General features: G+C 41.9%; 1 protein-coding gene across 6 annotated transcripts in view; it reads left to right on the top strand.

Moving 5' to 3' along the window:
* The window catches only part of RASGEF1C (RasGEF domain family member 1C), a 122,557-nt gene extending 105,625 nt beyond the window's left edge, over positions 1–16,932 (top strand). For all 6 annotated transcript variants that reach the window (XM_084535254.1, XM_084535253.1, XM_084535256.1 and 3 more), the window contains exons 7-14: positions 744–839; positions 1,917–2,019; positions 2,121–2,200; positions 2,669–2,764; positions 6,049–6,144; positions 7,283–7,406; positions 9,322–9,394; positions 9,788–16,932. In XM_084535254.1, the coding sequence (XP_084391380.1) occupies positions 744–839; positions 1,917–2,019; positions 2,121–2,200; positions 2,669–2,764; positions 6,049–6,144; positions 7,283–7,406; positions 9,322–9,394; positions 9,788–9,812 (693 nt within the window). In that variant the 3' untranslated portion in view covers positions 9,813–16,932. The remainder of the gene's footprint in view (positions 1–743; positions 840–1,916; positions 2,020–2,120; positions 2,201–2,668; positions 2,765–6,048; positions 6,145–7,282; positions 7,407–9,321; positions 9,395–9,787) is intronic.
* The last annotated feature ends 3,842 nt before the right edge of the window (positions 16,933–20,774 follow it).

Genomic DNA, 20,774 nt, shown 5'->3' with positions numbered 1-20,774 from the left:
GTCAAATTATCTGCTGATATCAAAGTAGCTGCAGGAGTTCAGTCAAGTATCTGCTCCCACAGCCCCTTATTAGCTGCGGGAATTGATATAAAACTTCCTAAAAGTGCTTCTTGTCATGGCTCACACTGAAGAAGTGTGTCTTGCATGTACGTGACCTGTTCCAGAGCAGCCAGCAAGACAGAGCTGGGGCACTGCACAGCCTATTACCCTGAATACTCGAGAGAATAAGAGAAATATTTTTCCCATAAAGAAGTAACTAGCGGTGTTTTTTCTTTTGCTCACTGCTTGTTCACTTCCCTGAATTATGGGGAACTTTATTCCCCTCTAAAAAAGAGCCGTGGGTGATGGTGTTCACTGAAGTGAGGGAAGTGCTGGAATCAAAGGCACAAACCGGGTGGCTGTGGAAAATGGTGCTCATTTTACCTTCTCTGAGTGGTGTTGTTGCTGCCTGCTGGCTGGTAATAGCAAGCAAGGGTCAGCGCAGGCTGCGTTGGTGAGCAGGCAGAACGGGGATGTTTTCCAGGCACTGCTCTGAACTGTATGGAGTGACACAGGGGGTGAGACCCCATGCTTCCACACAGCACCCACCCACCTGCTGCCTTTCTCCAAGGAGCCCTTAACGCTGTCTTCTCGGTGCCTGAGAGAGATGTGGTCGAGTGATTGCTTTGTGTAGGATGTAGCTTAGCGATCGGGCAGGTATCTGAAATGCAATTACAAGTCTTCCCGTGCTTTTTGCTCCCCAGCCTTGTTTCAGTGAACAGAAGAAGACCAGTAACCTTGAGGCCTACGTGAAATGGTTCAACAGACTCTGCTATCTTGTAGCAACGGAAATCTGCATGGTAAGGGGAATAGATGTGGCGTGCTTTACTGCTGCTCAAGGTACCGCTTTAAGGTGGCACATTAATAAGGAAACCTGGGGATTTATTTCTTATGACCTAGCTAAGCGTCTGACAGTAAGTTTTAGCAGTGCTGCATTCACAGAAACAACCTGATAAATGACAAGCATATTGCAAAACAGAGCTGGCAGCACACTGGGGATAGGCTTTCTATTGATGTAGTAGGAGCACAGTGTGGAATAATGAACCCTGCAGGGAAAAAGAGAGGAAAAAATGCCTTGAATTATCCTCTGAGATTTCTGCTGGAAAAGATTCTAGTGGAGCAGTATTTGTTAGCTGTCATCCTGAAGCTCTGTTGTGCATGTGAATTCCCATCGCGTGGTGCTTTGTCCTGCTGCCCATTGCAGTAGCTGTGACTGGTGTGGTTTTATTTTTCACTTGGTAGTGGTTTTAGTTTGTTTAGATTGACCCCATCAAAATGAAATTAATGTTTTGCCCTTTGAAGGGGGGAATAGTAACAGGATAAACAGCCTCCTTAGCTTGTGATTTGACAGTGTTGTCGTCTGAAGATCTTCTTTGAAAGGTGGGGTGATTCCAGCCCAGTTGCAATGTGGATTAAAATGCAAGGTTCCATTAGGCCTGCCCGTCTTGCTGAAAGGCCCAGAACAGGGGAAAGAGATTAATGCAGGGAAACAAAGCCTTCCTGGGAGAAAGGTGCTGTGTCAGATGGGTGTGAAATCCTGCCGTAGGAAAGTCAGCAGTGATGTGCCCACTGACTTCAGGGAGGCCAGCAGGGAGCTGGCACTGCTTGGGCTGTTTGGGCTGCCTGCTCCATCACTAAGACACTGATGCAAGCCTGGGTACTGCCTTGAAGTCTTTCTGGGTCATTGCAATGTAAACTTTGATTTTTGGACACTGCCAGTCACCGGCATCCACTGGGTTGCTGGAATAGAATTGAGGCCCGTGGCTGATAGCAGCGGGTAGCTTAAGTAGCATGGACCCTGCTATGTGTGGGATGATTACCTGAGATGCCCTCCAATTCTGCATGTGCTTATTACAAATATTTATTCTAATTTGCAGCCTGCAAAAAAGAAACAGCGAGCACAAGTCATTGAATTCTTCATTGATGTTGCCCGAGAGTGCTTTAACATAGGGAATTTTAATTCACTGATGGCAATCATTTGTAAGTACAGCTCCTAACCAGATGTCACCACGGGCTGTAACAAATAAAGGGGAAGCTTGACTCTCATCCATGGCTTTTCTTTTACGCTTTCTCCCTCACAGCTGGAATGAACATGAGTCCAGTTTCCAGGTTAAAGAAGACTTGGTCAAAAGTGAAAACAGCCAAATTCTTCATTCTTGAGGTAAATGAATAAATAAAGGCATACTGCTTGAATTGTATTTCGGATTCTTTGTTTTTGTGAATTTTCCCATTCCATTAAACAGTAGTTAGAGTCTTTACTGTTTTTTAGGAGTTAGGCTTCCAATAAACAGTAATTAGAGGGCATGTTTTTTAACCACCTATTCAAACAGTTTATGCAGGGTGGTTGGCTCTTGTATGGAGAATACTAGGATTTGGCATATATAAAATTTGCAGTCCTTAGTCTTCAAATAAAAGCTCGGAAAGTTATAAATAGAAAAAATCTTATTTACAGTCATGATCTGTGCCTGCAGAGCTCTCATTGTATCTGTGGTTCACGGGTTTTGTGTGCATGTGGATTTTTGAAAATGTAGGCTAGACTCTGTTTACAATTTGATACAACTAAAGACAAAGCTGCCTTCAGAGGATGCAGGTTGTGTTCTAACCAATGTGTTGTCTTTTGTATATCTAGCACCAGATGGACCCTACTGGTAACTTCTATAACTACAGAACTGCACTGCGGGGGGCTGCTCACAGATCCCTCACTGCACACAGCAACAGGGAAAAGGTAGGTGTGACCACATCCCATTCACCTCCAAACGGTTGGTGTGCATTGCTGCTGAGAGCGTGACTGAAACACTTGATGCAAGTGCTCTCCTCTCTTCCATGGGGCACCAGTGCAAAGCTTGCACACTGCTAAGCTCAACCAAAAATGTAAGTCAGCAGCTGAAAGGAGTCTGAAATGGATCGTGGGGCTTTTGTGGACTTGCTCTCAGGGAGCTGGGAAGGGCAGGACATGCAGTAGGGAGGACTTCGTTGCAAGCATCACCGTATCTCTTAAAAATTCGTATTGTGTAGAATGATAAACCGGGTGGAATGGGTATTCCAGATTAAAATGACTTCTGTTTTGGTATGGAGCATGAGCTTGGCAGGCCCAGGTGGAGCTGCACTTTGTTGCAACTGTGCCAGCCAGCTTCTCTGTGCAGACAAGCCCTTACTGTAAGTGTATGATTAGAGAACAAAGCACAGCACTCAGAGATGATAAGCTAGTTCTCCATTTATATTACAGAAAGATGACCTACTGCAAGTCATGCCAAAAAAAAGTCTGGTCTGAAGCCATTGTAGGAAATTTGGGGTGAAATTCTCTATTTGTGAGTTTTCATTTCATTTGGTTGTTGATGCCATCTTGCTGAGCAAGAACTGAGCCATCAGTGTTAGCAGTAGATATATATAGGTTTCTGAGACATCACTGATACTGCAAAAGATCAGATCGATGAGATGTTAGTGCGTAATCCTGCTGGTTTGGGCCTCAGTGTGCATCTTGTTCATTTTCTTCTTTCTCCATTCAGTTCTCTTATTTATTTTTATGAAGGAGTGGTTGTGTTTAACATTGCAATTGCACATAGTAATAAATGGGTAATCTCTGCACAAAGCGTAGCTAAGGTAGATACTGCGTGAACAAGCATAAGGCAGAATTGAATATTCTTTCACTAGAGGAGCCAGGCTAGATGCTGATCTCACGTCCCTGCAAATTTGATGTAAATCTGCTGAAGCTAATGGAATCTTGCAGCATTTACGGTGAAATGAGATCAGCAGCTGGTCGCAGGCTGACTCAGCTGCAAAGGGAGTATGCTGAGTTGTTCTGAAAAGCACTTCTGTAGGCAAGGAGGAGACAATGGCTGTGGATATTTGTGAGCAGCAGAAAATTCTTTTAACTCTCCCAGAACACAGCAAGGACCCATCAGTCAGATCTCTTTGGAGTTTCGTTCTTCTGCAACCATGATATATATTCAAGCCAGCTGCTTTATTGTTTGATTTAATTTCCTGTGGAAGTTCGCAGTCTCTGCCATATCTCTCCCCCTAGGAAGTTAGGATGGAGGACAGAGAGATTATTAAATTGAAAGGAAGCTATTTTACATAAGAAGAAGCCTATATTCTATTTCTCTTGTGTACATAACATTAGTTCAAATGATCAAGCACATGACTTGGTAGTTGCTCATGCTGAGTATTTTACAGTGCCAGACAGAGAAGGTCGTGTCATTCATGCTGTAGGAATTAAGGAATTGTGTTGCCTATTGTAAACCGGATTATTAGTTACTCATTTTAATGACTTTGAGTAAAATTGAAAGAACACAATTCCTCTTCTGATCAAAGATGTTACCTTCTTTTGTAGTAAGCTTGTAGCAAAGTGCTCTCATTGAAGAAAATATTTTTCCTCTAATTGAGCTGTGCTTATAACAGTTTGAGGTCGTAGTCCCCTCTGCCCCTCTCCTCAGCAGTTGGGCACCACAGAAACACACATGGAGACTTCGGGCCTCAGTCCACCTGCTTGAGAAATACATCATCCACTCCATCGTGATCCTCAGGGTGCTGGCATGAGCCTGCAGCACAGGCTGTAGAAGATCTCAGGATACCCATGGAGGATCCCCTGAGCTCAGTCCGGACTGTTTTAATCCAGCCCTTTCCTTAGGGTGTATATGGTGTAGTTACAACTCCCTGTACTTGTTCAGAAGCAGGCTTGTAAAAAGGCACGGAAAGGCAGCTCTCAAAACCAGGAGATGTGATACAGAGGCAGAAGGAAACCTGCCAGAGTGCAGGGTGAGAAGAGCACCGCTAACGAAGGAGGGCTGGTGCCTCGTGCAGCATTCAGAGCACTGTGCTCGTCAGGAACTAAGCCTGGGTTTAGCTGTGCAGTCAGATGACCTGTTCCATCTCCAAAATAAGGCAGTCCACTGGGAAACCCAGTGCTCAGTGCTAATGCTGGGTTTCTGATCGGCTTTGAAATGCTGGGAGCGTGTACAGCACCGTGCCGTGTGTTGCTGCCACACGATGCTGCGGAGCAAGAACACGTCTGATCTCATTAGCTTGCTTCTTCCTGCAGGAGGCAACTGCCCTTCGGCGTGTGGGTGGGTTGGATGCGCTGGGGGGAATCAAAAGGGAGTGAAATCGGAGTTTCTGGCACTAACCCAGATTTTATGCTAGTAAAGTGCCTGGATTGAAGCCAACGTTAAAGTGTAACTCTATCCACTTCTGTTGTTTTTGCTACAGAAACTCGGAAGGCAAAACATGCAGGGTGGCATATTTTTATTGGGGAAATAAATGGTGACCAAAAGATACAAATCCTCTGGAGATGAGTGGAGAACTGGTATCCTAGGGAATGTCTTTGCTGCGTTTTGGATGCAGATGAGAACAAACTGCCCACGCTCTGAGCTGGCTGGTGGCTTTGTAACTGTATTAGCATGGCACTGAGCCCACGTTAATATACCTTCCTTCTCAGCAAGGCTTTTCGTTTATGTTCAGTACCATTAATGATGGTGACCTAGCTCCCAGGCAGTGTGGAGCAGGCAGAACAAGCTTGTATCTGTCTGAAAACAAGTATGTAGGCAGAGGCTGGCAGTAATTCCTAGCTGGAGATCAGTGCCTGGCTCCAGCTCTGTGTGTGTCTTTTGACTTTATACGACCACTGCCATCCTGGACAGTGAGTATCATAGTTTTTGGTAGAAAACAAACCTTAGGCTGAATTGCGTTCCTTACCTCAGGCTGGTTCAGACAATGATGCTGTGATGTACCAAGAGATAATAAACTGGGTTATTAGTATTTTCTTAGTCATGGGAGTCTGCTCGGTGCACTTTGTTTTCAGTTCACACTCACTTCAGCGTTCTTTCTCCTGATGACTGAAGGTGTCTCTACACCATCCTGCCCTTTTGCTTGCCTGTCACTCTGCTGCTTTATAGGTGCACAAAACACTGAAAAGTTAATACTTTTTTTCTCCTCTCTCCTGGCTGAGTTCTCGTTTCATGCAGAGAAAATACTGAAGTGGAAAGATAATAGTTATACCATTTCTTTTCACAGATTGTGATCCCCTTCTTCAGCCTATTGATCAAAGACATTTATTTTTTGAATGAAGGATGTGCTAATCGCCTTCCAAATGGACACGTCAACTTTGAAGTAAGATCTGAAAACTGTTTTTATCTATCCCATTCTGACAGCGCTATGTAAGACTGTTCGCCTGCAATTTCAGTGCAGACCAACAAAGTCTGAGTGTGCCAAAAGGGACAATCTCAAATGACTGCTTGAAGGTTAAACCAAGCTCAGAATGTTTTCTAAAAGCAATAATGTATATATTTTATACAAACATGACAAACAGATTATTCTGACTTGCTTCATGTGGGTTGGCTGCTAGAAATGCCGTGTCAGCAGCATACATGATTATACACATGACTTGGAGGGGAAGAGGACTTTTTCAGCAAACAAGGAAAGCTGTATTTGCCTTACACGCATGCTTTGACAAATCAGTATAAAACACTTTTTACTAAATTGTATCTGCCTTCTTAGCCCTGTCTCACTTTGATAAAAAGATTTGGCAGAGTAAGACAAACTAACTGTGGTCATTACGGAAAGATTAGAATACAGGCAGAATTACATATAGAGTACAGAGTCACTGTGTTCAAGAGGTAAATATCATGCTATTGATGTAAGGATTTGAACATGTTATCTCCTGCCTGTAAGTCTTACCCTGAAGAATTTCTATCAACAGAAGTAGGATATTCCCCCGCAGCCCCAGCACTAGGTACTAATATATCCTGTGCCAGAGAGGGTGGTTTTATGGTGGTGCAACGTGTTGCTAGTGGCTGTGTGCAGGCACTCGGGTTTTTACGTTGTGCTGTGCCTTGCAATTGCTGTGATCATGTAATCTGGTGGAGGGGGGGAAGAGATGAAATGCTTTTGAAAGAACTGACCCGTGTCAATGAGAAAATGGTTCTCCAGCCCTCAGATTCTTTGTAAATCATTTCTTCAGCACCTCTTTGATCAGTTGCATTAAATTTCTCTTTCAGCCATTCCCATTGTGAGATAGTGAGTAATGCATAAGATAAAGCCTGGCATCCCCTTAAATTATATCAGAATATTTTTGCCATGTACATTTACTGTTGGAAGGCCTAAAGAGTTGTGAGGGATTGGAGTCATTCCACTTCATGTGATGTGTATAATTCTGTTCCCTCCCCTTCCATTAAAGTTTATGCCCTCTGTTCTTTAAGTATGTATAACCCCAACTTTGTTCCTGGATACATTTTTTTTATCTTCACAGAAATTTCTGGAACTGGCTAAGCAAGTAGGAGAATTTATAACATGGAAACAAGTGGAATGTCCCTTTGAACAAGATGCTAACATAATCCACTACCTGCATACTGCTCCCATTTTTACTGAAGATGGTAAGACAGTACAATCTGTAATCACTGAAAATACGTCCCTTCATCACTACTAATTAACAACCTGATTCATGCTTTGGAGATCTCTCTTACTGACCGGTTCTTTCCTAGCTTTTCTGTCACACAGCTTGTGTATTATCCCCAAACTATCAACATGATTTTGCAGATGAAACCATCTACCTGATTCTTGCTGCCTGATTGCTTTTCTCTAGTCCATAGCTTCTCTATGAGGCGCTGTCTAGGAAGTTGCCATGCTGGCCCTATTTTTGTAATCAAGAAAATGGCCACAAAACCATGTCATGGACTGCTCTGAATGTCAGCTGTTCCTTAGCCAAACTCATTCTGTGATTGATGGAGCCAGGACTAATCTCTTCTGCAAACCAACGCTGACATTTCTTTAGCGAACACAGCTTGGGGCTGTGGTAGTCCCACTGACCTCCTTCACTACAGCAAAGAAATATATTATCTACGAAAAAGAATTTTTAAGAAAAATCCTTTCTAGTAATTAATTTAAGCTGTAGCTATGAAAAGGCTGGTCTGAAATTATGTCTTTGGTTGTCTTTTTAGTCCTATCTGTCTTTTCTTTGCTTCTTTCAATTTGGTGTTGAGCACAATGGGCTGTGCCATTTCATATTGGGTCATGTCAGTTGCTTTTTGTACATTGTCACGCACAGAAATCATCTATAGCTGTGTTCCCATAAGCCATACTGGCACTGGGTTTATTTTTTCTCGATTCTGTAGGCAGTTTTCTGTACTGATCCAGGTTAATCAGACCAGACAGCTTTTATTTCATAGTTAAAAATGTCAAAATAGTCCCTCAAAAATCCTGCCTAAATGCTAAGAAAAATGACTACCAAAATTGAATAATTAATGCAGTAAAAGGAGGCATTTGTTCCGTATTTGGGCTCTGAAGGGACACAAAGTGAAAGTCAAGGGTATCTCAGAAGTGGTGTTTAAAAGTACAGTTTTGGGGCTGGTAGACTGAAAAAGAGTGACCTCAAGCCACTAATTGCTTGCAGATTTTCTCTCCCACATCCCCTGCCATATTCATACACTTCAGGAGATGCCCTTTGCAGAAGCCACAGCAGGCCTCCCCTGTTAGCCAGGATGAAGTGCTGGGTGGAAAGATTCACCCTGAGTAAAAAATGGGAGAATGTATCAGATAGATGCAACCCTGGTGCGTGAAGTACAGCTGGACTGTGCTTGTCAGGGTGCAGAGGAATAGTGAGCCAACCCTTGAGTATTAAAATGTGCTTGAATTGTAACACAGGTTTGAATACTGAGGTGGTTCCTGCATTAAAGAGTGGAGCATCGCTAAAGAATGAAATGAGGACATGCATGTGAACACACATCATAGCCTACTTTAAAAAAAAAAAGTGTGAAGACAGTGAGACATCAATGCACCACCAAAAAAAAAAAAAAAAAAAAAAAGAGACCTGTTTATTTTCTTCTACTGTGTTGCTTCTCTGGTTTCTGTAACTCATTCTTATCTTGGGGCTGTTTTGTATCCAGTTAAGATACCGTGTTCACTTAAGCTTTAAAAAGATCGAGGAAGATTAAGTTGTGTTAAGTAATGGGAAAAGCCTTAATTTTAAAAGTGTGCTTGCTTCACTCTCAATTCTCTTTTTAAATGTTTATATAACACTTTGGTAGCAGCACTGTGATGAAGTAAATAGGCCCAGATCTCTTTATTCAAAACTGGAGACCATTTAACTCTTTAGTGTTGTTATAAGAACATCATGCTAACATATTTTAACTCTGGGCTCCTTTACAGTTCCATCAAAATTAACTTAACAGATTTCCAAAGGTAAAAATGTGAGCTAAACACCAGTGTCATATTGATTTCCAGATACATGATAGACCATGAAGCGAGGGAGTTCCTGTTGCAGTTGAAATAACATATTTTTACCTTTTACAGGTTTGTATCTGGCTTCCTATGAAAGTGAAAGTCCAGAAAACCAGACTGAAAAAGACAGATGGAAATCCTTAAGGTAACCACTCACTGTATCAGCTCAGTTCTGAAATACCTCCAAAATGCTGCATTGATAGTCAAAGCCTGTAAAGTGCTGGCGTTTAAAGCGTGACCTCCGTTGGAGGTCTTTTCCATTTATGACTAATTTACAGAGCTGGGTCTGTGCTGATAAAAACTAAACTTAATCTCGTATTATCCCCCATTTAAAGGATATCTTCCACTTGTGTGTTTATACAGTGCTGTACCTGTAATCTTCCTACAGTTTACATCTCTTATTTGTAAGAGATTTATAAGTGATGGTAAATGGTTTGATGTAAATGAGAATCTGAAGAGAGTGATGTAAAACAACCAAAAAAAAATATCGCATTTATATTTACTACTTTTTCATTGTTCTTATGTTTTAAATTTGCAGATCCACTATTTTAGGAAAGACTTGAAGATTAAGAGATTATTGCAGTAGGTCAAAGAAAAGAAATCCGCAAACATTTTGCACTACTGATTCCAAAGATGCCTGTTTGGGATGTAGACAATTTACTTTGTTTGAGTTTTTTTTTGTTGTTGTTTTGTTTTTGTTTTTGTTTTTTTTTTTGACTGCCTAACATGCTGGATGAACTGGATTCATCCACTGAAATCAACAGAACTGTGCACATGGACGCTTTTCTAACTATGAGAGAGATAAAGGAAGGACAGACCATTTGTGGCTGTGCCCAAACTGCGTCAGGATCACTGTAACCTTTGCCTCTGAAGGAAAACGGAAGAAAATCAGGAGCATGGAGAACCATGGTACTGCAAAAGAGAATGGAAATGTAAAAATAAAAATAGACACGCCTATTTCAGAAGCAGGTGCTTCAGATAGCAGCTCTTTAAACCCTCTGAGGATTATAAAATTAAACTGACACAGCAGCAATCTGGTTCATTGCTGAATGAAGAAAGAAGAACTTAATCTTACATTAGCAGTCCCCCAGCCTTGTTGAACAAAGCACTGACTGCAACAGGTATAAGCTTCCAGTGGATGAAAATGACATCACTCACTCATACGTACACATGTATGTCACATACAGATCACATCGGCATGGGAGAGTCGGACACATCCTATGAATTTTTACAGAGAATGATCTGAAGTATGGCTATTGCTTAGTTACTCTTCCCACCACTGTTGTTTTTCTTACTGTGAATCTCGGCAGATCTGCGGAGGGCATACAGTGTAGACGGTGTTCCTTAAATACCACCTCTCCCCCAAGCTGAACTGAAGAAGCAAATTACTCTGGGCTCAATTTACCTCTATTTAATGTATGTAGTGTTCTCCCTAATTTTGTTCATGGTGAGATGCATCCGTTAGAGGGCTTTATCACACTTACAAGAAAAGATACGACATTAGCATTTGAAAAAAATCTATCAGGTTTCAATTATTACAGTACTGTTTGTTTTGCAACATGATGCTAAGAGGGTGGGAAGGGGGAAGTAATTGCTCAGAAGTGGGAACTATATGGTATGCTTTAAAAAGACAAAGGTTTTCAGACTGGAATGAATGAACTAAAGTACAAAATTTGTCATTCATTAACAGATAACCATTTTTATCTTACTTGGTTTTTAGGGTCTAAACCATATCCACCACGTCCTTGCAGATAATACAGAGACTGTGGCTTCTCTTCTAACTGGTACAATGATCATGGTGCTCATATATTATCAATAAATGATAATGAACTGTATGGATATTAGATTCAAAACTAAGCCCTAACAGTAGACTACTTGTTTGTATGTGAAAGGACTGTTCCACCTGCCCCAAAACAGACCTCAAAAAGTTTTGATGAAACCTAAATGCCATGTGATATTCAACTTAGTTTTATTAATGATTTGATGCTGGCCTTTCAGATTTTCCAGTCTTTCTCTGTCTACAATGGCAGAACATCACATTTGCTTTGAAATCATTAACTGCTTTATTTCAATTTAGAGCGATTCCAAAATGACTGTAGGGTTTGGAAAAGTGAGGCTAATCATAAAACCTGGCTCTGCATTTAGCCAGAAAGGTGGAACTGTTCCTGCTCACTGCCAAGCCTCACAAAAGTTACCCATGCATGAGTGAGTTGTTGAAATGTGAGGGGTATTGGTGAGCTATTGTTTGAGGGCAACCCAGAAAATTAAGCTGATCTGGGGTACGGTGGCCTGAGACATGTTCTACGTGACATACTAAAGCTTGGTAGTGTTTACAGTGCCGTTCTTGTGTGGGGTGTTGATCTGTGAAAACCTGTGCAGTCTGGACCGTGGCAACCTGGAATCCACTCTTGCAGTTTTGTGAGATGAGCAGTCAAAGTGAGCAGGACAGTTTCATCCAGATTTGTGCACGGAGGGGCTTGAGGCAGAAATCCAATTCTCCTTTTCGTTTATCTATCAGCACATGAGTTCAAGTAGGGGCAACATGTCAGGGGAAAATGTCATGTCAATACTCAAGCTGTGTATGGAAGAACTAAGCGTAAGATTAGTACAGCATCATTCCAGCCAGGGAGCAATGCTTCTGGTGACACTGTTGATATGCTGTTTGTTAATTTTTGTACATGAGCTGAGAGCTGTACAGAGAAATGTACGCACACAGCCATTCCTTCAAGCAGAACCATTTCCAGAGTGATGCCACTAAAATCCTGTTTAATTCCAAACAAATCCAGAGCAATAACCACAAATGTACCTGCAACAATGCTAATGCTCGTAAGTGTTTGCTAAATGGGCTTTTTTTTTTTGTGTGATGTCTGAATCTTTTTAGTAGGCACAGCGTGACTTCATGATGGAATGGGTTTTTTCAGTCATCTGAAACCCACCGTAGGTGGATGGGCCCTTCCTTAAAAATTGTTTCTTAAAGTGCAAATGCTCACTCCTTTTCTAATGATCCCATTGAGGCTGGTAGAGCTGAGGTATTAACACCCAGGAGATTAATCAAAATGTGATTTTTCTTGATAATATTTTACATTTTGGGGTACCTTCCTGCATTCAGGCAATTTTATAAGAATGAGTTAAAATTTGGTCTCATAAAGTTTATCGATGTTGCAAGCTAAACAAATTCATAGTCCAAAACTTTCAAACCTCAGTGCTTAAAATGGGAGCACAGAAGTCAGATTTAGGGAGGTATTAAGGGCTTAGTGGGGCTTTCAGAAGCACCAGATCATCTTTAAGTCTTTATGTAGTCACACACTTTTTTTCTTAGAGGTGCTAAACATCCTCATCTCTTGGTGAATGTTACTGCTTGATAGAGGTGCATGGTACATTGATCCATAGCATGTGGTCTCCAGAAATGCTGACTGCACCTTGCAGATAACTTGGAGATGAGAATACACAACACCTTAAAATGAGACAGCAATACTTTCAAAATAGACTTGAAGAATCGTGGCTTGCCTTCACATAGCTCTGTGGCCAAAATCCTATTGATTTAAATTGATTTTCAAGAGTTAAGTTACAGCTTCGGTTGCATTCGTGCCTTATACTTGGCCTGACTAGGGAGTACAGCTCCAGACAGCAGGGTGGTGTGGTCAGAGCTCTGCTTCACCAACCGGCATTACAAAGTCTGAATACAACTGAAAAAAAAAAAAAAAGGATGACAATTTGAGCAATGGATTTCTTTCAGAAGAAAATATTAGCATTATGTGAAACACAAAATGAGAAAAAACACCTCTGATACTTATGTATTCTTGCTAGAAACGTGGAGAGCTCTTACCATGATTTAAAAAAAGAGTGGTATCACTTAACGCCAAACACTAGGCCACTGAAAGGCTTGTAGTCATTAGACTAACATCAAGACAAGTTACTGTGGCATTTCAAATAGAAAGCAGTTCAAGCGTAGAGAGACTTCTCAGCTTGAAGGTTTTTATGATGTGGTCAGTAGCGATAAGATAATCACCCCCTTAAAATCAAGCCAGTCCCTTACTGATACCCTCCTTACTTTATCATGCTGTGTTGCAATAGTTTATGCACCTTTTTTTAAAGCACATGAGCACTGCAAATCCAGTTCAGAATGGAGTTCAGGTTAATGAAGCTGTAGTTGGAGTTATCAAAAAGAAAATGTGTTAGTAGAAAAGATAGTTATGCATATCAGTCTAAAAATGTTATGCAGTTAATGGTGTCTGGCCTAACAGTGACTGCTTCATAGAGGGAGACCAAACCCAGCACGGGGATGTGTCAGAGGAATAATTCCCATTGATTTTGGTGGGTTTTGGAGCAGTCCTGCAACTACACTGTTTAAAGTTATGTATAGGGATTAAATTGCATTGGCAACTGCTGTAGTCCTCGGCCTTTCATGTGAGCCAACTGCAAATCTCGGATGGGCAGGTGCACTTAACAGGGTGAAAATCCAGCCTTGGCAAAAGTTTGCTTTGACATTGTTGTAGTTTCAACAGCAAATTCAAGGACTGAATTTGATCCAGTGAATTATCTCATCAGAGAGCAAAATTTGGCCTTCTGGCTTTTAAGAAATCTTTTTTTTTTTTTCTTTTTAAAAAAGAAAAAAATTGTAGAAATCAGCACTACTGTCTCAGGAGTGTCTTTCTTTGGAAATTAAAACCCCTTTGATTGTAAACATTATTTCTATTGTTGTAACTGCAGAATAGGATTAGGAAGTGACAAGGAAACATGGAAAAGCTCCTTTGGCACTACTCAGAGGCTCAACTGTGGGCCAAAGGCTTTTTTTGTTTGTTTGTTTGTTTAAAAAAGGCATTGTTAAGTGAAATTACCTCGGTAGTTGGTGCAGGGCATTACTGAATTGTGGCAAGGGAGCAGTGCAGATCCAGCTGGCGTCTGTATGGCAGCACATACACCAACCGGTGGATGCAGCAGTGATCAGATGTTCCTGTACAAAGCTGTCGTGCACATCCATATCTGAGCCTGCACCCTTAGGTTTCTGATGCTAGGACACTGCTTTTGAAAGGTAAGAAATTCTTGGAAGTTCACCTGAGGCAAAACATACTTCCTTCTCCGTCCAACAGAATAATTACAAGAAAATTCTTTAAGCTAAAAGAGGTTCCTCTGGAGGACTTGAAACAATGGAGAATCTGTTATTTAGTTGACAGAATTTTTAAGATCTAAGCAGCATGGTAAAATAAGTACGTAAGAATTATGAGCAATACCTTGATGGTTGTTAACTTTTATATTTCACAGCATGGCAGCAGAGTGGAAAATGACACCCGTGCATATGCTATTCCTCTTAACATCAATGGCAGCTGGGCAGTCCAAAGCAGGAGAGAATCCAGTGAAAAAATGATACACACAGCAAGCTGCTCCCATATTTGTGTTTTCACATTGGGTATGTTGGAAAGAAAGCACGCTGCCTTGCAGTGGGTCCCTTTCCCTGCAGCCAGTGTTAGCTGCTCTGTAGAGATCCAGTCCCTGAGCTGATCAGGGAGGCAGCAAGCAAGTCAGCCTTTTTAATGAAACAGATCTGGAAGCTAATCTCTTTTGTACTTATTTATTTTACAATTCTTTTTGCATATTTTCAGATATGCAGAAATTATCAAATACATTAAGTTAATGCACATAGAAGGCATCACATTCTGCATTTTTATACTATGCAAGATGTATATTAGAAGTTAATAGCTTGTAGGGGTGGCATTTCCTACATTCTGCACAGGTGCAAGACACTGAAACTCTGGCGATAACCTGAGTTACAGAAAAAAGTATGAGTTACTCTTGGCTAGATCCCCTGCCTTCCACTGTGGCCAGCCTCAGACTGTAACACTGTAGATTCGGAGTGGCTTAGAATGCCACCTCTCCCTCTGATACCTTTCCTTCCACAGAAGTGGTATTTTGCTCTATCAACAGCTTCTGCAAAATGCCGTACCAATATTTTTCTAGTTCTCTGCCATACAGGGGCTCTGCAGTCATACGCCAGAGCTCTCACGTTAGGAGTCCTTCTCCCTTCCCTGGCACTAAAAGTGCTAGCCCAGGCAAATACTGCAGCGCAGCAACATTCCCAGCCCTTCGTGAATCCAGAAGACTTAGAGTTCAGAGCTCACAAGTCCTGTAAGTTAAATATCTGTACAGTAAATTTCCTTCTAATATGTGCACAACCTATTTAATGGACTTCTGACCAGTAACTTCCAGCTACCTTTCAGAAAAAATGCAGCTTCTTCAGTGAACTGTAACTGGTCAGTACTCTGTCACTGCTTTCATCGTTTAATTGTGCTTCTAGAATTCCAGTCTTTTGGGGATAACTGAGCATATGACGCTTTCCTGGTGTTTGGCCCATGAGTCAAAAAGGGAGTTTGAAGAGTTGAGAAAACAGGGACTAGAGTCTAGACACTTGACATGATCTGTACTTCCAAAACAGCCCAGGCTGGGTTATCACTTACAGTATGTCCTCACCTTGAACTGGAAGGAATAGTTCCAGCAGAATCCTCCTAACTCTTCCTGAGCGATACAAGCACACAGCTATTAAATTTAAGTGTTTCAAGATACGAGTCTTACAAACGCGTAAGTACTTCCCTTAGGAGTCAGTCTGTAAAAAGAAATAAAACTGCTAGTATGCCATGCAGGTGGAAAATAAATTAGCTGCTGGGTTCCAGAACTGGTGACTCTAAGCAAGTATTCATTGGTATATAAAGGTGAGAAATCAGATTTTAGTATTTTTTTCGCTTTTACCAAGTTCTGTGAAATGTGACAGTACCAGTTATCTTAAACCTATAACCCAGGAACACGCTATTCCAAAACATTTATTCACAGACCTAAACACACAGGGTAAAAATGAGTAAGCAGAATTGTCCTGATATTCAGAATGAGGAATTCAAAGATGGAACGATGTGTCCACAGTCACCTGGGAAGCGTTTGCATTCCAAAATTACCCCATATTGACACCCAAATTCTAGTCTTACATTTCATCTGTTATAACTCCATTTTACAATTGTGCTTAGAAAAATGGGAAATAAATTATTTTATTTTTAATCGAGAATAAGCTAGGAAATAAAAGAAATATGGATTAAAAGACTGGTAGATAATGATTGTGGGAGCAATAGTAGTGAGGGGCTCCGCTTTTCCTGTACCTTTTCCTTTAAATTAAGCTATTTCATGTTATGATCAGCATTTTCGGGTCAAATCGAAATCCCCCTACCCTCCATAATACTAAACCCATGTAGATTTGTTAGAAGTCCTCGAAACAAATATCACCACTTTATTAATTGCGCAGGCAGAAAACAGTAAAGTTACTTGAAAGTGGCTGTTATAATTTCGTGACTGTACATAGATCTTGCAAAATGTTAATGGTAATATGCATACTGTACCCCACATGAACACCGCCAGGATAGCATGGTCATTGTTACGCTTTCTAGCTGTTGTGGAAAATGTCTTAACCCGCGTTCATGATTATAGTGCCCATCCTACTTCCATGCCTTTTTATACAGTTGTGGTAAGATTGTTCTGAAATCCTTTTGTCAGTCATGTTCAAGCTAACTTACCTATGTATAGAATTTATATATTAAACCCCCCTAATTTATACTGTGTTTTAACAGTTTGCCTGAACTGTCTATGGTTTCTAAATTTTGTAATGTGAGTGTCAAATTAGAATAATAAAAAAGAAAAATTGGCTCAGCTGTGTGTATTTTGTTTTTCAGCTTTATTTCTCGTAGAGATTTCAACAGCTCTAAATTACAGTATAGGCTGGAAAGAAACTCTGGTTGCTTTGAAAAACCAAAAATACAAAGATACCCCTGACTCAACTCAGCAGTTCATGAATATGCATGTGGAAATAAAAGTACCTGTAGTTTCTGCTTTTCCTCATTTCTACTCTATTACTTCTCTCTCCATCCTCATACATTCAGAAGATTGCACTGCACTGTACACTACCAGGAAAAGAGACAATTGCTCTTATTTCTCATTATAAAGTATTTTCCCAAATAGTTACAGGCTCAAAGTATCGTAATGAGAGGCAAAAAGCTGGGCCTCAGCCTGAGTATTTTTAGTCTGTTCCTATAAAGTTCTGTGGTACAGCTGATGTTTAAACGTGTTCTATTATTTATTAGTATTGCAGTAATCTGAGAGCTTCTAATGGGGTGAAGGCCCCATTTCAGTAAGCATGTGCAGTAGGACACATCCATGCAGCAAGTAGCTTAAAATTCTTTATATAAAGAAGGCTCAGAGGTGAAACTCTTGCGTAGGTATAAGTGGTGGAGTTTCCTTGATTAAAAAAAAAAAAAAAAAAAAAAAAGTGTCTGCATTACATTTCTTCTGTGTGTTGCTTTTATTCAGCACAGCCTGGTTCTGTGCTGTTACACGAGGGAGGACTGCAGGTCTGTGTAAGCACTACCACGGGCTCCAGATCCTGCAGAAGTGCCGTGAGCAGCCCCGTTCCCAGCACCGTGCTCATACAGTGGCAGGCTTCTTGGCAAAAAGGACTACGTCCTCTACTGAGTGTCCTGTAACCTGTATCTTTCTGAGGCTTCCCACTGTGAAGCCCCCTGTCTAGGCTTTGTTAGGCTAAAGCATTGCAGTGCTCGGAAGACTCGGCTCTGCCACAAGCAGAGGGTGAGAAGCTGAAGCTGCAGCATCCATGAGCCTCGCAATAAAAGGGACTGAATCGGGTCAGCTCAGCCCAAGGGGACCCCATCAGGGCAGGCACAGCGCGTGGCCAGAAGCTAAAATCAGCAAAAACACCGCAGAGCAAACACCTTGCCTGAGTGGCAACCTGCCAGGCATTTAAGGCACAGCATTTGGGTTGCCCTTAACGAGTTCATACAGCCATGAACACGCTGCCGGCGGCGCAGGCAATTCCAGCCTGCCCCCTACCACAGCTCAGAGGGAACAATCCCATCGCTCGGCCGTGACTTTTCACAATGCGCTTGGGAATGAACACAAGTGCACGTGCTCACACAAAGTTTCTGGGCCACTGCTTTCCCAAGAAAATCTCCAGTAACTCATTAATAAGGGAAATGTGTCCCCGAGCCCAGACCTTAATTTGCTGTGGCTGAATGTTTGCATTTTTCCATTTCCTATTTGTGTTTTCCAGTTCCTATTCTCTCTTGAATTTAGTCACACCACAACAATCTGGGACGCCTCCTTGCTTGATCATTAGTTATAGTGCTTTGTGAAATGAATAACACTTTTTTTTCCCAACATATCTTAGAAAGGCTCCTGATTGCTTTTTCCATCCCCATTGTTCAGACTCTCCTAAACAGAGTCATTACTGTCATTACCGTCCCTGAGCCCCTACAGCTGCTACCACCCAGTTGAGTTCTATGATATTCCCTCCATCACTATAAAAAACAAACCCTGGAACTGCAGAAATCCATAAACAACTAAAGGCAAAGCACAAGTACTAATCAGCCAGCCTCTGACACTAACCAGAGGGAGGATAACAAAACCAATGCATCTTTAATTAAGAGAAAGCAAGCCCAGCACTGGAAGTAGTCAAGGCCAGGAATTTCTGGCTCTGCCATTGCGCCTCTTTCTGGGGCTTTGGGCAAGGCAGTCAGCTCATATTAAATTTTGTATCCAAACAACGAGAGAAGTAGATGAGCTTTGCATCTCGCAAATGGCTGCTGTGAGGATGGATCACCTCCCGCTGTAAAGAACTGGAAAGAGCAACCAACACAATATTGCATTTTGGAAGCAAATGTTTTGAATGTAGTTTTTCATACATGCACAAATGTCCCCCGCCAGGACAATAACACTGAAACGTAATGTATTCTGTTGTACAGAGTGAACGAAAACATGCTTGTGTTGTGTGTCACTTGCTCAAGTTGTGCATACATTTGGCATTGTGGAGTCTAATTAAAAAAGGAAATACCTCTAACAAACCAAAGTAAATACCACACGAGTTGGCAACAGAAGTAGCTATAAATGCACTCAAAAGGGTTTCCTTCCCATTGCTGTAAAGATGAAATTCCTCTCATTTGATTTTTCACTGTTAGCTCATTCCCATCCTAGAGCAGCTGGTGCTTTGTTTGCACCACAGAACCTGGGCACGGCCAGGAAACTTCTGATTTCGTCCTTCCCAGCGATGCCACCTCAATTCCAGCAGCCTGAGGGCTCTCTGCTGCTGGGTCTCCACTGCCACCTCCTGAACAGGAAGGAAAATTGACTGCTTTCAAGGCTGCTTTTCTTTGGAATATCTGTGCAGGTGTTTCTGAAAGCTCTGGACTCCGTTCAGCACAAAGAGAGCAATATTTGAAAGTCTGCTTTGTAACACACAGAATACTTTCTATAAAATCTGTTGTAAGGTTTTTGCTTCATTGTGAAATTTCTTTCATTTACTTCATGTATGTCTGATGTGAAGAAGTTATGACCTTTATACAACCCTTTTTTTCTTCAAAAAGGTTCATAATAAAAAGCTAATTGTTCTTAGCTTCTGACAGATTTATTCCTCCTTCAGTTGTCAGCCAAAAACCTTTAACTGAAAATGGTAAATTTTAACTAGCTCCCATTCACCGCATTTTCATAACGAACAATAGTTGTTTCCACCCCCTTTTCAGTCTGAAAATCATTTTTCCTAACAGGCAGGAACCACAAAGCCCTAGAACCAAGTGTTTCCTGCCTTTCAAGGTACGGTTACTTCTGGTACTCCCTTCAGCTACAACCTATTCTGTCCCAATAAGTGGGACTTCCCCAAACCGTCTCTGAGCTGCTGGACTCTGTAGAAGTGCCTGTTGTGTATTTACGTGGCAAGACAAAAACAGCAGAAGTGAGACTCCGGAAGAGGTGGTAAGGAAGGCAGACAACGTGCTTCTGTCACATCCCATCTCATCTGCCCTGCCAGCAACACGGGGCACTGGTTTGCCACCAGCCTTTCTTCAAGAGCTCTCATGGCTGTCCTGAATACCTGAGACATTGCCCCCGTGGCAGAGAGCTGTGGGATGGGCAGGGAGTGGGTGCAGAGCCCTCGGCGTGGGCAGCGTTCCTGCCATGTGCCCGCTGTCTCGCCGTATGCTTCGCTTCGTCCCTCCTCATCTCTCTCGTGTTGCTTGTGCTCTGAGAGCATTGCTAAGGCGGGGATGTATCAGTGGATGGGGATGTATCGGGGGATGTTCGGAAGACGTTTTGCAGATGTTGGTGCTCTTTATAAGTAATGGCCGGTCACTTACACGCTAAAATAGCAAACCACGGGCACCAAGGCCATGCTGGGCACTGACGCTGAGGCACGGCAAGGGTCATGAGGTAACGAGGCCTTTTAAAAATGAAGGGAAACCAAATGGCCATCAACGCTCTGTGTGTTACTTTCTCATCTTAAAAAAAAGAGAAATGGGTTTTTCAACGTAGTGAAAAGCAGGTTGAAATGCTTATTTTACACTCGCTGGCGGGAGAACTTTAATGGGAGTTTTAGGAGCACAAAACCAAAGGTGCCTCTCAGTCCCATGTGCCAGTGCTTTGGGGGCTCGCTGCACACACACGGCTCGCTCAGTGCGAGGTGCTGCGGTCTGTCAGCAGCAATTTCCCTG

The sequence above is a fragment of the Aythya ferina genome (assembly GCF_964211825.1).
Source record: "Aythya ferina genome assembly, chromosome: 14".
NCBI classification, from domain to species: Eukaryota; Metazoa; Chordata; class Aves; order Anseriformes; family Anatidae; genus Aythya; species Aythya ferina.
This window is presented reverse-complemented; position numbering and strand designations above follow the sequence as displayed.